This window comes from Felis catus, chromosome A2 (genome assembly GCF_018350175.1).
Source record: "Felis catus isolate Fca126 chromosome A2, F.catus_Fca126_mat1.0, whole genome shotgun sequence".
Taxonomy (NCBI): domain Eukaryota; kingdom Metazoa; phylum Chordata; class Mammalia; order Carnivora; family Felidae; genus Felis; species Felis catus.
In genome coordinates this window covers 133418904-133440665 of record NC_058369.1, presented here as the reverse complement: position 1 = coordinate 133440665, position 21762 = coordinate 133418904, and the positions used below count along the sequence as shown (strand labels likewise).

The 21762-nt window shown below is 37.7% G+C and overlaps 1 protein-coding gene across 2 annotated transcripts in view; it reads right to left on the bottom strand.

The window, feature by feature from the left end:
* Nucleotides 1–470: 470 nt before the first annotated feature.
* Nucleotides 471–21762, bottom strand: part of MDFIC (MyoD family inhibitor domain containing) — an 88143-nt gene continuing 66851 nt past the window's right edge. For both annotated transcript variants that reach the window (XM_045052633.1, XM_023250515.2), the window contains exon 5: nt 471–3204. In XM_045052633.1, coding sequence (XP_044908568.1) covers nt 2957–3204 — 248 coding nt within the window. In that variant the 3' untranslated portion in view covers nt 471–2956. The remainder of the gene's footprint in view (nt 3205–21762) is intronic.

Genomic DNA, 21762 nt, shown 5'->3' with positions numbered 1-21762 from the left:
TAGCCTTCTGCTAAATAAATGATTTGGGGGGGGGGTGAAATACTATAAAGCCTTTCCTACTACTTAAAAATTATACCACTAAAAACCCTAGATGAAAATACTTCTGCTGATTTAACTTTTGGGTAAAATTCATTAAATCTAATATCCAATTTCATAGATTTTGTGTGTGTGTGTGTAATCTCACTATATACATTAAAAATAAAATGACCTTTTTTTCCACTTATTTACTTCAGAATTATCTCCCAACTTATAAAAACCATTTACCTAAGACTATGTTTTAAAATACCGTATTAACTATGATTTGTGGTATAAACTGATCTGAATCTTTCATAGTTCATTTATGAGCGTGAGTCATGTGATTTACATAAGGAAATATGAAATCTTCAGAAAGGGAAGTAACAAAGAAAAGTCTCAAGGTTTAAACTATAGTTGAATTAATTCAAATATCAGTATAACAATCAGATAGGAAATATGCTAAAGCCCAATAGAGAATTTTTTTTTATTTCAAAATAATGTATTCAGGATAATACAGGTCCAGTTTAAAAATATTTCAGGTTAAGTTTCCACATCTGAAAAGAGACCAAATCTATAACTGTACACTGTAGCACTTAGTCATGACGGCCATGTAATTCAACAAAACATTTTACATACAGAAATTCTAACATATATTGAAAACTATTTTCACATTTTCCTACTTTTGTTTTTTTTTCATTTTTAAAAATCACACAAGACACTTTATGGCATGACTGGAGTAGACAATAGAGGAAAAGTCCTGTGAACATAAATAGGAAAATAAAATTCTGCTATCAAGTAATGTTCTCTGTTAAGGAAAAACATTACTTTAAAAGTGCTAATATTTTCATTGCAAATAGGGGCAGAATATACTTAAATATTAGATAAACCACTTGGTTGAAAAATTTTGCATGATGAAAAGTGACATTTTAACAATTCTAGGTCATTAGAAGGCTTTACATATCAATACACAGATGATATTCTTATATCCTAATATATACGCATAAGTTAACATTGGGTATATGTAAATATTCAGATTCTGGTTACTATGAAATAGTACAAAGATGTTCTTATATTTAATGTAACAAATGAAAGACACTCTTGAGACAAGAGAAAGACAGCTGTTTCCTAGAATTCTATTTAAACCCGACAATTTAAAGGTTGTGTGTGTGTGTATACACGCACATAGCACTGAAAAGGGGATTCAAGAGTTTGCCGACTTTTTAAGTCCTTTCAGTAATGATAGAAGTAGAACTGGGTTTTATCTCAAAGGAAAAACTGTAGGTGACATTCCTATGCTTGAGGTTTAAAACCTTTCTGAAAAGGGTAGGTTTGTTAAAGGCTTCCTAAAAAAATGCATTTGTTTTTATCATGAGTTTGAATTTCAACTAGAAGAACTGAAAATAACTATTAATCCAAAAGTGCGCTTTCAGAATTTCTACAAGGAATTACATTAACTCAAACCAAACTACAATTCTGGGGAGATCAGATTTAGTAGGAAAGCCCATAGTATGGAAATGTACTCCCCCTTTCATCTGGGCTACATGAAGTTTCTACGTCTTACTATGGACTTAGTCTCATAATTGACTTATTTCTTTACTCTTGCAGCATCTTCATAACCTGTCCTGTTGGTTTAATTTAACATAAAATTGCAATAGGGAAATTTGGTCACAGTAGTGGATGTCAAGTTTCCCACTGCTTTGGAAGGAATGGTTTACATTTAAGATGAGCTGTGTTTATAAAATATAACATTGGTTATGAAGCAAAACAAACAACCTTCCTTCCCTATAGACTTAAAGCTCTTAAAAAATTAAAAAAAAGAAAACAAACATTTTTGAATAAATCAAAATCAGAATACTGGGATTTTAGTATTAAAAAAATCACCTAATTTAAATGCAATTTGTCAAAAGCATTCCACGTTCTTCATAAAATAGAGCTATTTTAATAAATCATTATGTTCTTACCAAAAACTTTATCACATTTAAATTATGTGTAAAAAGTTATTGTGTAATTTTAGTTGAATTTGATAGTCTTAAAAAAAAAACTGTATCCCTGCAACTAAAGAAAATACATACTTAAGGCATTTTTCTTTCAACTGCTTCAGGACAGACACAGTTCAGGCTCCCCACCTAAAACTTGGTCCTAAATCTAATTCATTTAAGCCATAGATGGATCACTCATCCCAAAAGGCCTCTTCAAATACCATCTTTTCCTTGAGGCCTTGTGCATATTCCAGTAGACAAGAGCTGTTCTCTGTGTATTCCTAGGGCCTTTTCAGTCTTTCTCTTGCATAATCCTCACTTCAGCATGCCTTGAGGAATGGTTCATACTGTACAGGTCTCTTTGCTCTGTTAAACTGTACACTCCTCTAGATGAGAGTTGAATGGCATCCGTCTCTGCATCTGAGCAGGCGATTATACACAGGAGGAGCTCAATGTCTGTTGAACAAGTGGAGAAAGTGAGAACAGAGCACGGAGATTAGCACGGGGCGCCCAACTACGGTGTGGGTTTGTTTCCCAAAGTTCACTTGAAAGGAAAGAAATGCTTACTTTGAACCATGGAGAGATAAACATCAAAAATAAACTGTCTGGTTTAAATACCCACAGAGAAATAATACATTTGGAGCAAGAGGCTCCTAGGAATTGTTAAAAGAAATAGAAATGTGTATAAAAGGAGGAGACATTTAGCTTTTTTTTTTTTTTTTTTTTTTTTTTTTTTTGGTCAAAATGTCCCTCAGTCATTGTAACCTATGAAGTTTACAAGTAGTTAAAATTTCACATATTAAACCATGTAGATTTGGTTAGAGAAGGCTTTCAGAGATTACTTAATGAGTTAACAGTGCAAATACTGGCTTGCTTCATGAGAATCTTACCATGGGCTTTTCTGCCCCCTTAAAAGAAAAATCTTAAAACTCTCCAGTTTTAACACAACAGAAGATAAATATCTATGAAGGAAAACAAATTCCACAGCATTCCATACAGATTTCCAAACAGTCTGATGATTCACAACAGGCATCCATGATGCCACAATCCATGTCACAAGGGCAGTTACAGTCATCTCCCATTTCATCTCCACAGCAACAGCAGCAGGCTTCTGAGGTGCAGATGCCACACGAAGCTTGGCCCAGGACAATATTGCAGAGGGTCAGGAATTCACAGAACAAGCAGGCCAGGATACAGTGGACACAGCAATCTTCATTTTCAGTTGGGAAGGGACCACATATGAGAGAGAGAAAATGAACACAATTACATAAGTCAGCAACGGACGGAATTAATAAGAATTGATCAAAATAAGGAATCTGGAACGCAGTGACAGGCACTCCTAGAAGTCTTTCCAGGGGCTGGAAGCTCACAAAGAAACTTAAGTTAAATTTTCGAGGAGGAATCTTGAGACGTAGGTATTGCATTCAGGAAAAAAAACAAAAACAAAAACAGATCATTGTTGTGTATACTGCTGCGTGGTATAGGTTAGATTTCATGTCACTTTCATACATTGTGCCGTGGTCCTGGTCCTAGGTTCCGCTTCTCTGTGTCTCTTACGCATCGTCCCTATATGCTACTGCTCTCTATAACAGAGGCTCAAACAATTCTGTGACAGTAAAGTCCTTTAGAAATAGAAATTTGACTGCTCCACCCACCTGCTCCAAAATCGGAAGGAAAAAAAAATTCAATAGGATACATTCAGTATATTATGGAGTACATCATGATGTATAAGGTACTTGAAGTGTTCTAAAGAGCTAACGAGCTAGATTATCATGATATTAAGAAACTAGTGTTTAACTGGCACTAAGCCAGTTCTATTCAGTATGCCTTCAAACAAATACTCCTATTTAACCACTCATAACATTTCTGCCCTTAACTTTCTATTCTGCTGGGGAAAGCTTGTATTTCAAAGCTGAAAGCGGAACCTACAAAACTCACTTGACATTGAAGAACCTTTAACTGAGTATTCTGAAAACCCTAAGAATATTACTGATCACTAGATTATTTATGTATTAATCATAAACGACACCATATATCAAACTATCTGTAATGGATCTATCGATTTTAAAGGGGGGAAAGAATGGTCATCCCACCTAGACTCAGAAGTAGAGGGTTATATCTTTGAAGCCTCCTTTAGTCCCTTTCTAATAACTGTATTTTCCTCTCCTGAGATATGATCAATGTCTTGAGTTTTGACACAATCTTTCCCTTACTTACCATTGTACTTTTTGCAACAGTGAATGTGTAAACATCCCTACATAGCCACTCAGAAGGGAAATGATACCTTATGAATTCCTGGGAGTAGCATTTTTGCTCAACACTTTGTTTCAGATTTCCCCTCACTGATTCATGTCACTATAGTTCACTTATTTTCCAGGTGTTGAGTATCCCAATTGATTTAATATGCCATAATTTATTTATCTGTACTATTTATGAATATCTTTGTCATTTCCAGTGTTTCTGCTACTCCAAACATCACTGTTGGGAATGGTTTTGTGCAAGTGTTTGAGAACATACATGATATATAACTAGCAGAACTGCTGGCTCATGGGATATGCAAACGGGTTGTCCAAAGCGATTGCTCCAGAGTTTACTCGCACAAACCAAGTTTGAGAATGCTCACTGTCTGCATCCTCACCAATCTTGGGAACTGTCATACTTTCATATATGCCCATTAGGTGAGTGCGAAACGGCATCTCATGGTGGTTTTACTTTGTATTTACTTACTTACTAGTAAGTTGGGACATCTTTTCACGTTTGGCCATTCATGTGGTCTCTTCTTTGAAACACGTGTTCAGGATGTTCATGTTTCCCCCTCATTTTTCTATTAAGTTGTGCTTTTACTGATTTGTAGAAGTTCTCCATAGGTTCAAGATACCAATCCTTTCTCAAAAATGACTGTGGCTTTTCTTAGGTTATGTGGCTTTTCTTAGGTTAAAGTAAAATAAGAGACAGATGAGTGAATTTTCAGACCTTGAGAGTTAAATAAAGAGAAATCCAAATCAAATCTTGTTGTTAGCTAGAGATATGGGATTGATTATATGGCTAAGGAGGCATTAACAAGATCTGGTAACAGAATGAAATAAGAAGTTTTAATGGCTGATTCAAAAGAAGGGGAGGCCAGCCCTGCCGATAGGGAGGGAGAAAGGGAGAGGGAGAGGGAGAAGAAGCCAACAATCAGGAGGGAGAGACTGAATGTGATGAGTAAGAAATCAACAGCCTTCAGAATAATTCCAAACTAAACAGCTCATTGCTACTCACAGGATGTCTCTATTCGTTGGCGAATGAAAATCCCTTCCTGATTTTAGATGATGACAGTTGTCATACAGAAATAAGAAGCCCTAAGCCCAGAATAGGATCTGTCCAATTCCTATTTTAGCCAACAAGATTCACAGATCAATTTAAGTCTGTTAAACCCCCTTTGTATTTTTAGTAAACAAAATGAAAAAAACGAAAGTTCTTAGCTGTAAATAGATCAAATACTCCTTTCTAGCCTATCTTCTACAACAAAATGTGATTTCTGTAACTAATAGGTATGAGTGGTTGTCTTTCATAGAATGGGAAGCCTAGCATAAATAAAGGAAAATTATTTATTTTCATATTAAGAAATATGGTATCTTAGAGAAAATGTTTTGATTATTTTTTAAAAAACTATTTTAGATACTTTGTACTGATCTCTATTTAAGGCTTTTTCCAAATATTACTTCACTTAATTTTAATAATACTCTCAAGAGGCAGCCCTGATATTATCCGTATTTTACCAATATAGACATAGAGAAAATTGAGAACATTTGCCCAGAGTCATACAGGCTGTAAGGAACAGAGTCGGGGTGAGAACCACATGGTTCGCAGGGAAAGGCCCTGCTCTAATCCAGCATGCTGTGTTGACCGCAGGGGTGGACCGCTTGGTTCATCTTCCTTGGGGGAAGATCAGTTATAAACCCCCACCTTCCTGATTTGTCTTGATCTGTTTTTAGCCTTGATTCATGTCCCTTTCCTTTCTAAAGATGATTCTGAATTTCACCTGAATGAAGAGTTGATAGTAGAGGTTAACCTTCAACAACTAAGAGCAAAGTTTATGAGCTGGAGAACTGATACACTGCCAGTAACACTGTGGAGACAGACATCAGAAGGTGGGCAGCCAAGAGAGCAGGTCTCAAAAGACACAAATCTGTACATGTAAAACGTAAACATTAAAGTCCACAGTTACAGGAACAAAAGCAGTGAACAGATTATGTAGGGATTCTGGTACAACATGGTAATGACACAGGTTCTAAAAGAATCAATTCTTTAGGTAAATACTAAAACTAAAAAAATAAAAATAAAAAAAGGCATCCTCTTAGAACATAGGTCCTACATAATTCACTAGAAAACCATTTTGAGCTACTCTGAAAAACCAATCTATTAAAGGGCACCTTGAAAAAAGCCACAAACCAAACTGCACCTTAGAGATTAAAGTGATGTTAAATATGGTGCATTTAGAGGGGCGTGTACCACAAACACAGTCCTTACCTGTACTTGACAAGAACTTCCGAGGTATGAAAACAACAAAAGAAACAAAAGAATCCCTGGATCCTATCAAACCAATTTCATAATCTGATTTTTATTCCTTGTCCAAAACATTTATTTTCGTTGGGTTCTAGAAAGAGCAGTTTGTGACTGGGGCAATGAAAAGGTTAAACTGAGACAAAATAGCTGATAGAGTTTCTTCCATTGTCACCCCCACCACCCCCAGGGGAATCAAGAATCATAAGAGGCATTACAATGTTGGTTTTATCTGAAGCAAAGAGAAGATTCTAAGAATTAGCAAACTAAGAAGACTTCAACAGAGACACTTTGAAAAAGAAGAGTTGTCTGCATCGATGATAGTTCACAGTCAGAAATAATTTCTCCCCCCTGTTCTTGAGGTTTTTCATTTTTATGGTTTTATTCAGTCATACTTGCAGTTTTTGCCAAAAGCATTTAACCTCTGAGAAGCCAACTAGGTTCTGGGAAGGATGCCTGTCCCAAACTGGGCCAAGCGAGAATTGCACAATTCAATGTGCTAGTGAGAGGGGAACTCAGCGCAAGACTGACAGCTACTGTAAATTGAGGAACACAAAGGCACATACCAGCAGCCAAGTATCTTGCAAGAAAGCATAAAAGGAAAAGTTTAGTGCAACATTTGATTTAAGAAAACCAAAACTGTTATGAATGACTGCAGACACAAACCCAAACAAAATATCTGAATCCTATAAAAGGTCATCAGTGTTAAACCCCTGCAGCTGGTCTAGCTGGAAAACATCTGGCTGCCCCAGGCCTTGAAGGCAACAACAGAAACCTACTTCAACAGCATCTTAGGTGACTATGGAAATGGCCGTGACTGGCCCAAGGGGCTTTGGTCTGTTTAAAACGACACCAAAGACTCATTTTGCTAAGAACATGTTAATTTAATAATGAAATGATCCCAGATCGATTTCCCTAATCATAGGTGGCCCCAAATGCTCAGAAAATAGGGGGGAGAGCCATCAGAAAACTCTCTGCACAGTACATTCAGCTCTGTTATAAATGAGTCTATTACATTTCTTGAGTTTTCTTTTTTTAAGATGTGGTATGACAGATGCTCTGAATTTCTTGGAACAAAGACCCCAAACAGCAGAGTACTGGGAAGCGCAGAGCAGTGAATTCTGAGAACAACCCACAAACCAGATTTGTATGTGGTTTATCTCGACTAATCTCTAATAACGTTTCCTATGTCTTCAATGCTTGAAACGACTTTCTTACTTAACCAAGTCCCCAAGAAGTAAACTATATACTGAGAAACAGAAGTTTGTTAACATTGTTAACAGGCTAACAGGATGCCAAAAAGCAATTACAGATTAGAACATGAGCAGTCAATTATGCATAATTAGTCATTTGATACCTGCACAGAGACCAAACCTGACTTCACACCCAAAGCTACAGAGAACCCCCAGGTGTTCCCATGTCTTGACCTGCTAAGGCTCACAACTAAGGGGGCGTCCAAAGGGGCTCCCCGTACAGAGGATGCCTGATTGGTTGGTGGCATTCTTCTTCCCAGACACTGCTTGACTGCAACTGTTGTTTCTCAAGGCAAAACCAGAAACCAGGCTAGAAGTGGGGGTTAGTAATCCTGAATTGCAGCCAGGATGGCTAAGTTAGTATCTGGCCTATGTGAAAAGCTAGCTGTGAGGGATGAGACACAGACATCTCCAGGGAGTTGTGCTCCTCAAGTGTTCATAGGGGCAGGAGATATTTACTAATACAGCACGGTAGCTCAGCTCCAAGTAGCTCTGAGTCTCCCAGCCAGAGGACGCACAGCGTTCTGGCCTACAGCCCTAGAATGACCCGCTGCCTGCATAAATTGGCCTGAAGCGTACCTCCTACACAGAACTCTCTGGCGCACTGCTGTCCCCGTGAGGCCATGCATCTTAGCCAGAACACAGTCAACATTTTCCTAGTGGGGAAGAAAGGGAGTTAGGTCAGGAGGTAAAGGAAAGAGAAGAGCGATATTTTCCACTGCAGTACAAAGACCACACTTAGGAAAACCGAACAATTCTCTTTACTATTCTCTTTCCTTTCGGCAAACTCAAAAGAACCTTGGGAAAAAAAAAAGAGCACCGTTCTCCCACACCCCAGAAAGGGACTCCTTGATAATTTTCCTAGCACATGTCCAAATTCTGGATTCCATCCTGTACCTATGAGAGGTGCATTTGCATTTTACATTACAGTAGGTGGAAGGGACAGATTTTTTTGCTTCTCTTATCCGTTTATTCTGCTGCATGCTCCATGGTTGATTCATTGAACATTCCAAACTCTCTGAGAGATTTGATCCAGTAATTGTCAGTCGTTACTTAACTGTAGGACTGAGTCAAGTAGTCCTTTGTAAAGAGTCGCATCTTACAAAGTCTAGGAACATAACATATACACCTGAACACCTTCCCCTCCACCTCAGGAGCTGTACACAGAAATCTGAAGAGGACTAAAAGCTCAGTTAGTAGACGTGTTTATGTAAAGCATTTTACGTGTTTAAAACATTTTCTGTTGTTGTCTACATGCCATTACATGTAGTTAAAATATGGGAAGAGAAGAGGGTAAACAAAAGCTAAAAAATATAGGTGGTGCACATAACATGTACATTAACTTACCGAATCCCTACAACACTAAGATCACAAATTTGATAGCTGGTAATAACAATACTGTCCTCAGAGGGTTACAGTGAAGATTATTGATTAAGCATCTGAATCTTGGTTACCACTCAGGTCATGATCTCACAGTTTGTAAGGTTGAGCCCCACATCAGGCTCAGCCCTAGCAGTGCAAAGCCTGCTTGGGATTTTCTTTCTCCCCTTTGCTGCTCCTCCCTTCCTTACTCCCTCCCTCCCCCCCCCCCCACCGCCGTCCCTCCCCCTCTCTCTCCCTCTCTCAAAATAAACTTAAAAAGTACTCAAGAAGGGATTTATCATGTAATTCTTATTAAATGTTGTTACTGTGATAGCTATGAAGATAATAGAAAAATATTTATTTTAGGGAGGCCCCACGTCTCTACCTACCAATAGACTTCATTCACTCTGATTACTACACCAAAATTGGGCCATTCCATTTTAAACTAAGGAGGTTTTATAAAAGGCTTAGTTCATAGTTGAAACACTTGAAAACAGAGACCCAAAATGGCAACTTTAAGAGACAGAATCTGCAGGAGTGAAGCAGAAATCTGCCCAGAAAAAAATTAGTAAATCTTGTGTTTGACTACAGCAGAAGACTTAAAATAATCATCTTTTCCCATATTTAAATGATCCATTTATTTTCTCAGGAAGTTAGAAGGCATAAACACAGTAAGACTACACTTTATCCGAACCTATTCAATGCTGATTTTATTCAGCCAGCCAGTTGGAGTATCTCTAATCCAAAAAGTTCAATAAAGAAGTTGAATATAACTCTTAGAGAACCAAATCCACTTTAGACCTTAAAAGCATTTTCCTAGAAAGAATATGTCTGACAGTGTCTCCTAAAATTGGTCACAATGGCATCTATGCCTAGGAAAAAAATACACTTTTTCATTAAAACTAGAGGATTTACGTTCTTATGACTGTGTAAAAATGATCTAAGGAATGTCTCCACAAACCTGAATGTTTTTCCCATTTTTCACAACTGTGACTATTTCACAATTACCATTTCAGTTTCCCCTCTGATCTGTGCATGCCTAAATACTGCACAAGGAACTGTTATGAAAAGAAATCTGTTTAAGTCAAATAGTACCTAATAGGGTGATCCTGCAAAAGGTGCTGGTGGTGATGATAAGAACAGTAAAATAACACCTTACTGTATCACATGCTTTTTATGTATTTATATTTATTGAGGTATAATTGACAGACTAAATTCTACTCCTGAAACCAATATTGCACTGTATGTTAACTAGAATTTAAATAAACATTTGAAATGAAAAAAAAAACATATAACCTATTAGTTTCAGGTGTACAACATAATGACTCAATATATCTGCACTGTGAAATGATCACCACGATGTCTAGTTAATATCTGTCACTCTAGTTTTTTTCCTTAGGAGAGCTTTTTCATATCTACTCTCTAAGCAACTGTTAGATATGCAATATATTAACTATAGTCAGCATGGTGTACATTATATCCCCATGGCTGATTTATTTTATAAGTGAAGTTTGTGACTTTTGGACTCCTTCATTCATTTTACCATGTCCACCCCCTGCCTCAGGCCACCACCAATCTGTTCTTTACGAACTCATGGTTTTGGTTTTAGATGCCACATATGACTGAGATCATATGGTATTTGTCTTTTTCTGACTTACACACTTAGCATAATGCCCTCAAGGTCCATCCATGTTGTTGGAAAGGTAAGATTTCTTTCCTTTTTTTATGGCCGAATAACGTTCAATTGTGTGTGTGTGTGTGTGTGTGTGTGCGCACACACACAAATATATCCTATATATATCCATCACATCTTCTTTACCCACTCATCCATTGAGAAACATTGTTTCTGTATCTTGACTATTATAAATAATGCTGCAGTGAACATGGGGGTGGATATATCTTTCTGAATTAGTCTTTTCATTTCTTTTGGATAAATACCCAGAACTAGAATTAGTAGCTCATATGGTGGTTCTGTTTCTAACCGCTGAGCAACCTCCATACTCTTTTCAATTGTGGCTAAACAAATTTACATTCCCACCAATAGTGCACTTTTTCCCATAACCTCAACAATACTTGGTATTTCTTGTTGCTAATAGCCAATCTGACAAGGTCGAGGTGGTATTTCATTATGGTTTTAATTTATATTTCCCTGACGATGAGTGATGTTGAGCGCCTTTTCATGTACCTGTTGGCCACTTGTATATCATCTTTGGAAAAATATCTATTGAGATCTTCTGCCCATTGTTAATCAGATTGTTGGGGTTTTTTTGCTTTTGTATTGTAAGAATTCTGTCTATATTTTGGATATTAACTCCTCATTATATAGGTTTTGGAAATATTTTCTCCCATTCGATAGGTTATGATTTTGTTTTGTTGGATTCCTTTGCGGGGCGGAAGCCTTTTAGTTTGATGTAGTCCCACTTGTTTATTTTAGGCTTGTTTTTGGTGTCAAGTCTAAAATCTTAGCACAAAAATAGAAGTCAAGGAGTAGTTTCCTGAGTATGTGTTCTTCTAGGAATTTTATGGTTTCAGATCTTATAGTCTTTCATCTATTTGGAGTTAACGCTTGTGTATGGTACACAATAGTGATCCAGTTTCATTCTTTTGCATACGGCTGTCTAGTTTTTCCAGTACCATTTACTGAAGAGACTTCTACTCATTGCATATTCTTGGCTTGCTGTCAAAAATTAACTGACCATATATACATGGGTTTATTTCTGGGCTCTCTGTTCCACTGATCCATGTGTCTGTTTTTATGCCAATACCATCATGTTCTGATTACCATAGTTTTGTAATATAGACTGAAATCAGAGAGTGTGATGCCTTCAGCTTTGCTGTTCTTTCTCAAGATTGCTTTGGCTATGCAGAGTCTTTTGTAGTTCCAAACAAACATTAGGATTATTTGTACTATTAATGTCCTTGCCATTTTGATAGGGATTTCATTGAAACTGTAGATTGTTTTGGGTAGTAAGGACATTTTAACAATATTCTTCCAATCCATGAGCACAGAATATTTTCATACAGATTTAAGTTGTCTTAGGTTTCTTTCACCATGTCTGGTAGGTTTTCAGTGTATAAGTCTTTTACCTCCTTGGTTAAATTTATTCCTGTGTATTTTATTCTCTGATGCATTTTTAAATAACATTATTTTCTTAATTTCTCTGATAGTTTGTTATTAATGTATAGAAATGCCACAGATTTTTCATACTGATTTTAGATCCTGCAACTTTACTCAATTTGCTGATTAGGTCTAAGTTTTTTGAAGGAGACTTTACGGTTTTCCACACATATCTGTGTCATCTGCAAATAGCAATAGTTTTACTTCTTACTTTCCAATTTGTATGTCTCCTGTTTCTTTTTCCTGCTTAATTGCTCTGGTTGGAATTTACCATGTTGAATAAAAGTTGTGAGAGTGGGCATCCTTGTTTTATTGTTGATCTTAGAGGAAAAACTTCCAAGTTTTTCACCATTGAGTATGATGTTAGCTGTGGACTGGTCATATATGGCTTTTACTGTGTTGAGATACATACCCTCTGTACACAATTGTTGAGATTTTTTATCATAAATTTATTTTGAATTTTGTCAGAGGTTTTATGTACCTATAGATGACATTTTATTAAAAGGGTATATACTTTATTTTATTATCCTTCATTTTATTAACATGGTATACACATTGATTTGCAGAAACTGAACTGTCCTTGCATCTCCGGAGTAAATCCTATGTGATCATAATCTCTGATCTTTCAACTGTACTGTTGAATTTTGTTTGTTAGTATTTTGTTAAAGATTTTCCCATGTATGTTTACCAGGGATACTGGCTTGTAATATTTTTTCTTTTTTTGTGGCATCCTTGTGTTGTTTTGTATCAGGGTAATGCTAGTCATATAAAAAATGAGTTTGGAAGTATTCCCTCCTCTTCTATTATTTTGGGAGAGTTTGAGAAGGATTGGTGTTATTTCTTTAAAAATTTGGTAGAAATCACCAGTGAACCCATCCGGTCCCGACTTTTGTTTGTTGGGAGATCTTTGATTACTGATTCAATCTCCTTAGTAGTAATCAGTCTATTCAGATTTTCTATTTTATTGTGATAAAATAAAGAGGTTTATTAGTTACAATAATAATAAATAAACCTGGTAAATTTATGTTTCTGAGAATTTATCCATTTCTTCTAGATGGTCAAATTTGTTGGCATGTAATTGTTCATAGTAGTCTCTTACAATCTTTTGTATTTCTATGATATCAGTTGTAATGTCTCCTGTTTCATCTATTAAAGAGGATTTTTTGAGGGGTTTTTTTTTGGTGAATTTAAAGGTTCATCAATTTTGCTTATCTTTTCAAAGAACTAGCTCTTGCTTTCATTGGTCATTTCTATTGTTTTTTGTAACCTCTATTTCATTTACTTCCACTTGGTCTTTGTTATTTCTTTCTTCTACCAACTTTGTTCTTCATTTGTTTTTCTAATGCTTTGAGGTGTAAAGTTACACTGTTTGAATTTTTATTTCTTGAGGTAGACATTTATCATTATGAACTTCCCTTGTAAAACTATTTTTGCTGCATCCATTAGTATTGCTGTGTTGTACTTCTATTTTCATTGTCTTGGGGTATTTTTTAATTTCTCCTTTGACCCACTGGCTGTACGGTAGAATGTTATTTAATTTCCATATGTTTGCGAATTTTCCATTTTTCTTGTAAATGATTTCTAATTTCATACCACTGTGGTTTGAAAAGTTGCTTAATATGATTTCAATCTTCTTGAACTCATTTAGAACTATTCTGGGGCCTAATAGGCTCTATCATGAAGAATGTTCTATGGGTACTTGTAAAGAAAGTATACTCTTGTTACTTTTGTGTGTAATGCTCTGTGTATATCTGCTGAGTCTATCTGGTCTAATGAGCTGCTTAAGGACAATGTTTCCTTACTGATTTTGTGTCTGGATGATCTATCTATTGATGAAAGAGGTATTAAAAGCCTGTACTATTATTGTTATTTCTCCACTTGGGTCTATAAATATTTGTTTTATATATTTAGGTGTTCCTGTGTGGGTGCTTAAATATTTACATATGCTATATTCTTTTGTTGGACTACCTTTTTTATCATATGATTATCTCATCTCTTTTTACAGTCCTTGTTTTAAAGTCTGTTTTGTCTGATATATATACAGTTACTCCATCTTTCTTTTGGATTCAATTTGCATGGAAGATCTTTATCCATCTCTTCACTTTTAAGTCTATGTAACTATACATCTGAAGTGAGTCTTTTGTAGTCAGCATACCGATGAGTCTTGTGTTTTCATACCACCATTCTTTTAATTGAAGAATTTAGTCCATTTATATTTAAAATAATTATTGATAGGTATGTACTTACTGCCATTTTTTACAATTTATTTATTTACTTAGCCACCTAGCTGCCCCTGCCATTTGTTAATTGTTTTTTTTTTTTTTTTTAATCTGTTTTGTAGTTCTGTTTCTTTCTTTCACTTGGTCTTTTCCTTTGTAACTTGATGATTTTCTGTAGTGGTTATGCTTAGATTATTCTTAGATATGCTTCATGTTTTTCATATTTTGTGTGTCTACTACAGGTTTTTGCTTTGTGGTTATTAAGAGGCTTACATATAATGACATATCCAACAGCCTATTTTAAGTTTATAACTTAAGCATTAATGCATTCTAAAGCTCTACATTTTTACTTTCCCCCTCTTTTTTGATGTCACATTTTACATCTTTTTATCTTAACTACTTATTGTGGTTATAGTGAGTTTTACTACTTTTGTCTTTTAACCCTCATACTAGCTTTACAAGTGATCTGCCATGTTTACATTAGATTATTTTGAACTTTACATTTACCACTGAGATTTATACTTTCATGTTTTCCTGTTAGTAATTAGTGCCCCTTTTTCTTCAGCTTAAAGAAGTTCCTTTAACATTTACTGTAAACCAGGCTTAGCTTTTATCTGTCTAGAAAATTCTTTCCTGAAATCCAGAATGACAACTTTGCTGGAGAGTGTTCTTGGTTACAAGTTTTTTTCTTTCAGCACTTGAAATAAATGATGCCACTCCTTTCTCTCTGGCAAAGTTTCTGCTGAAAAATCTGAGAATAGTCTATAGGGGTTCCCTTGTACATATACTTTTCTTTTGCTGCTTTTAAGATTACCTCCTTCTTCTTAACTTTCGACATATTAATTATGATGTGTCTTGGTGTGAGTCTCCTTGAGTTCATCTTATTTGGCAATCTCTCAGCTTCCATATCTGGGTACCTGTTTTCTTCAAGATGTTAGGGAAATTCTCAGCCACTACTTCTTGAAATAATTTTTCTGCCCCTTTCCTCTCTCTCTATGATCCCTTTAATGTCACTGTTGGCCCACTCAGTGTTGTCACATAACTCTCTTAAGCTATCTTAACTTTTCCATTCCTTTTTTCTATGCACTGATGAGGTGAGCTCTGCTGCCCTGTTTTGAAACTCCCTGATCTTTTCTTCTGCTTCATAGTTTGCTGTTGAATTCTTCCAGTATATTTTTTAGTTTGGTTTTGTATTCTTGAGCTGTGTGACTTCCATCTGGTAATGTCTTATATCTCTGTGTTCTGTGTCCACTCATTCATCTCCCAAGTTTGGTGAACATGTTTGAAACCATTATTTTGAACTCTTTGGCAGGTAAACCACTTATCTCCATTTAAGAACTTTTTCTTAGGGTTTATCTTCTTCCTTTTTAAACATATTCCTCTCTTTATTCACTTTTATTGACTCTCTGTGTTGGCTTCTGTGCATTAGATAAAACAGCCACCTTGCCCGGTCTGAAGAAATGGCTTTATGTAGCAGATATATCTTCTTGTTCAACCGTGTCCTAGCTTGTGGTTGTCTCTCAAACCTTTGTGATTGTCCAAAGTGTTTTATTTATTTATTTTTGGCTCCCAGTGGTTGAGGATGTGCTAAGACTTACTGGTGTCCCAAAGGGGAAGAAATCAGTCAGCACCTAGATTAAGGCTATTTGGAAAATGACCCCCCTCCCCCTTCCCCCCCCTCCCCTGCAGCAGTGGCTTGTAAAGTACGCAAACATATATAATCTTGTGGCACTAAAACTATAAATCCCACTGGTTTCCAAGGCCAGGTGATCTAGAGGTGTCCACTGGTGGCAGTCACAAAAATGAGGGTACTAGCTGGGTATAGAAGTTTCTTTTGGGAGGATACTGGTTATCTGGAGCAAGGCAAAGGGAGAGCTTAAAGACGGCACTCACAGGCCGTTTCTCTGGAAGTGCATACAAGTAGGCCCCTACATATGTGCCCAACCTGAAGCCTGCCCAAAGCCAAAGGTCATGTTAAGCAAATAGAACTCCCTTGCAGAGACTGGGGGGTATGTCTCAGTCTGCTATCTGTGCAGTGCCTCTGGAGTGGCAGCTGGCCAAGAGCAGTCTCTCCTGTGTTAGTCTGTGGGACCCAGGAACGCAGGCCCTGCTATCCACCACAGCTAGGCGATTGAATGGTGTCCCTGGGCACCAGATGTGTATAAGCTCATCTTCTCCCAGAGATACTGGCATTCTGCAGGACAAAGCTAGTGTTCACCTTCCAAGGTGAACCCAGATTACAGTGAGTTAGTCAGAACAACCTCCCTGAGATAGAGCCTGCCAGCTTCAGATCTGAGAATCCTGGCGATTTCCTAGATGTGTGTTAAGTTAGGTGCTTGCCCCTCACACTGACACTTTATTTTAAAGAGTATCTGCTTGACCTAAGGTCTGGGCATCCGTCAATCCTCTGCCTCTCTACTGGGCCCAGGGCATGTGGGTCCGCACGCACCAGCCCATTACTAGCCACTTCCCGGTCCGACACAGTCTTTTGGGTCTTCGGGATATAAGCTGCACTGGTTTACAAAGCTAGATGTTTGGGGGTTTTTCTATCAGATACAGTCTTAAAAGTCAGGGTGCTGAGTGTGGGGTTCAAACTCTTTGCTCTTCAGGGAGAGGCTCTAGGTTTTGAGTTCCATCCTGTCATTGTGCCGGTGTGAGCTTTAATCTCAGCCTCTCCTGCTTGCTTTAGATGTGGTTTTTTTTTTTTTTCTCTGCCATATGTGAAGGATTCACTTAGCTAGTTTTCAGATTCTTTTCAGAAGAAATTATTCCATATGTAGCTGTAGATTTGGGGTGTTTGTGGGAGGAGGTGAGTTCAGGATCCTACTGTGCCATCTTGAACAAGAACTCCCTACTATCAGATGCTACTAGGCTTCCAGGGCCCCCAGAATTGGCTAGATCACTTGTGTCATGAGGTCTTTAAGACAGTGTGGGAATAAAGGAGAGGAAGCTGACAGTATTCGAAGGGCTGGGATCTGGAACAATCATTCTCCAGGCACTTGCACCTGTACCATGGAAAAAGGCTGAGAGGCCCTGGTGGTGACTGTTCCTGTAAGCTCCTATAAAGGCAGGGACCACATCTCCAGCAGGGGGGACAGGCCTCACACAGGCAAGAGCAGCCTTGCCTTGAGAAGGCCCAGGCTGTGCACCCCAGTCCTGGTACAAGAGCCAGGCCCCAACCAAAGAGGCACAGCAGTCTGACAGACACTCCAGGCAAGATGAAGAGGAACAAGCCGAGCGAAATGAGACACCAAAGCGTATTTCAAAGGAGTGCACAGGAGGTAAATCCTGTTATTTATAGAATTAATTTGTGAATCAGTGATGGCATTGTTACTCTTTCCATATCCCTCCCTCTCCACCCATGTTATCTATTAATACCATTTTTTTTGTTTGTTTTTTTAAGCCTCCGATGAACAGGACAGCATGACACTGAAATTATAAGGTATAAATACCTCCACCTTAATTTAGTGTACAAACAATTCCACAGCCAAGAAAATCTATGAACATGTCGTTTGCAAGTACTCTAAAACTGACAAACCTGGTTTTCTCATATAATAAAAATTTTGGAGCCTTGTTATATTACTTTAAATTGTAGAAAAGAAGGTAAAAAAAAAATAAGAACACTTTTACTTAGCTGCCTCTCGATGCTGTGCACTTCATCAGGGCCACCCCCCAATGGCGGTTTCCCTGAGTCACAGCTCATTACCTACTGTGGCAATTCCAGCCAGCAAATGCCAGAATTACTGAAACAGATGCCCCGAGTGTCCGTGGTGGTTGTCTCTCTGTTTGGTTTTGGTGAGGCTTCTAGCAACAGGGAAATGACATTTTTGGGGGCACAAAAATGTTACAATTTATGATCACTCTGCCATCTTCGTGAGTGGCACAGGCAGCCAAGTATTATATCCCATGTATCAGGATCTGGAAAACCTATTTCCTAGTCTTGACTCTGTCATTAACTGGCTAAGTGACCTTGAGCAAATGATTTCAGTGTCTAACTTCTTACAGTAAAGAGCAAAATAATCTCCAAGTTCTTTCCAGGCACTAAGTTTCTATGAAAGCATAGCTCAGGGTCTTTCCTTGGCTTTGAACAGAGCAATTACTTGGCTTAACACGATATTCGAAGTACAATGGCAAGTTCACAGATGCTCCTGGGTCTCAACCAACTTAGCGTCAACACATATTCAACAGATGGTCAGATGACATGTGTTAGGTGAAGAGAAAGCCAAGGTGGTTCCAGGTAGTGAGGAGGAAATGTAAAGGCACACAGGCAAGAATATGATAGTTTTAGAGATCCAAGTGGCTCAGGGATGTTGGGGCAGGGAAAACCAAGGAGAAAGCCTTCAATTTTCCATTTCAGAAAGGAGGAGGCAAGAGCAGCATCAGTGATAATATATACCTACCTGACCCCCCTGACACTGTATTATTGAGGAATATAATGGAAGTGGTCAGAGCAGCACGAGTTGCTAAGACACTGGATGAGGCAATGATGGGAACAGAATAGTCAAGTATGACTCCTTGGATTCTGGAACCATTCACTAAGCAAGAAACATAGACAAATAGTTTAGTTAAAGATACTCTGAAAGCATCATAGGATAATTCTGAAGAAATTCAGATGGAGTTGTCCAAGAGGTGGTTGGAGACACTGGCCTAAGAGCTTAAGGGTCAGGTCTGGGCTAGGGAGCCAGAGTCGCTGAAATGCTTACGGCAAATACAATTATTAAGCTGCCCAGGGAGAATGTCCTGAGCAAAAGGAGAAGAGACGGAAGGGGACAAACAGCATTTGAGAAAAGGACTGAGGAAGAGGGGGTAGGCAGGGCAAACTGGGGACTTAACAAGGGCAAAGAAACTCCAAGAAAGGGAGGTGCCGTGGAAGCAAGAGAGTAAAATATTTCAAGGAGATTGTGTCAAATAGTATGCTTAGCCAGAGAAATTCCAGTGATGTGATAGGGATGAAAGTGAATAGCAGTGGGAGGAGGGGTAATTGAAAAATGAGGAAGTAGAGACCGCAAATGCAGATACCTTTCAAGAAATCTGTACAGGGAAAGCATCTTCTCCCCATGGAGAGGGAGAGAAAGTTTCAGAGAGCTTCATGTAATGAGAGTGGCAACAAAATATAATAGCCATTGTGGAAAATGGAGAGGGCAGGTCTGCTTATCTGCGTAGTTCATTGCAATGTCCTCGTCCCCTAAAGGGTGCCTGCCCCAGAGCAAGCTTGATAATGATTTGTTGAATGAGTCAGGGACATACAGAAGGTTTGCTGAGGGATTCTGAAAATCCAGTTGAGATCTGAGACCATACATCGGTCGTGATGGTGATTTTTATGGAGGTCAAGGTTTCCTTGGTAGTGCTCAGCGTCTTGGTACAGACAGAGGTTGAAAAAGAAAAGGGGTCTAGGTTTTGGTTCTGAAAGGCAGGCATGCCTGAAGGACAGGGTCTCGAGTCGGGAGATTCATCGAGGGATCCAAATATCAATAAGGAAGACAACATCTGGGAGGCCAGGTACATATAATAAGGGTCAAGTGGAGTTCAAGAGCCAGCATATTCATAGTTATTTCTGACTAAAAGTGTAATTTTTAAAAAAGAATAATACTCAAAGGCACTAGATTACAAAATAACATGGGACTGCTCTATAGAATCCAGTACACAGGCCTGGGCACCTGGCAGATCCTTAAATACCTGTTGACATCATGAAATTCATTTGTATGGCCTCAGGCGAAGATTACTTTTGGTTTTACTTCATCTTCTCCTGTCACTCTACAGAACACATTTTCCAGGAGATATCTACCACAGATGTTGAAAAGTTCTTTCTAAAATAACTACTCTTCTGTCATTCCAAGATGCAATTTCTGCATCCCTCACTGAGCATAATTATTAGAAAAAAAAATAAACTTCAGCTTCTAGTGTCAACTTTAAATTATGTTATGTTATGGGGATATTATTCCCCAAGAGGTCCAGTTCTTCCAGTCTGATTTCCCAAGAGAATTCAGAGTGGAAATTTAGGCAGGTTTAATATGTCTTTGGAAAACTAGTATATTCATCCATTTTGCTCTTTTCTTTCAATTATCTTCACATTTCCCCCCAAATCCTGGATTTCTCAATCTTTGAGGAGACCACTATTATTTATGTGTATGAATATTTCCCTTTCAACATAAAGAATACAATTAATTTCCCTGAGTAAACTGTTTTATAATTATTCACTTTTATTCTTCTAATTGCCTCCTTTACCTACCAGCTTCCATTTTCCCTTCAGCCAGGCAGACGCAAAGTAAGTACCAACTACCAAGGTCCCGTGCTGGGAAGAGGGCCATGATGCCACGCTATGTTACAGGTCAATTCAAATCCCTTTGCAAGATTTGCCTGAGAGCCTGGAAACAAAGTTTTCACCAGGTTGTTGACTTTTGATACATTTCCTCTGTTTTGTCTTGTATTTATTTATGGACAGTTAAATTAAGATTACCCAAACTGTGGCATGCAAAACCACGGAAATAATTTTCTCCATTCCTCTATATCCTGATATTGCTGAGTATGACGTGGGTAAAAAATATTTTTTTTTACAAAAGTATGCATGAAGATGTAAACGTGAGAACAACAGTTTCTTGGGAATTTACTATTTAATATTGTTTTTTGACGTGGAAATTTGGGTATGTCTTTTATGCTTATTTCAATTTCATACGAGCAAGAAAAAGCTGTTAAAAAATCTGTGTTCTCTGTATTATGAAAATTGCACACAGATATGTAAGGTTGCAAAGGAAATTATACTACAAAGAATGCTTCGGATGCAGCAAAGCAGGATAGAGCAGGTATTCTTGTTTTTTGTGTGTCTGCCACTGACATAAAATAACAGTTTCAAATGTGTCAAATAAAAACGATTTCAAAGGAAACCAATTATGTTGAATAGTTACAATATTAAAAGTTGAGGTAGAATAAAAGTAAGTATGTGCTTTTTCTAACACATCAATGACAAGATCCACTGACCTTGTAACTGCTATACTTTTAAAGTAGTGATTAGCATAAACAATTATTTCACGATTTCTGCAGCAATGGTAATAGGATATGAAAATAACAGTGATTGGGGTGCCTGGTGGCTCAGTCAGTTGAGTGTCTGACTCTTGATTTCAACTCAGGTCACAGTCTCACAGTCGATCATGAGATTGAGCCCCGAATCAGGCACCAAGCCAAGAGGGGAGCCTGCTTAAGATTCTCTCTCTCTGCCCCTCCCCGACTCACATGCATGCTCTCTCTAAAATAAAATTAATAATAAAAGAAAATAT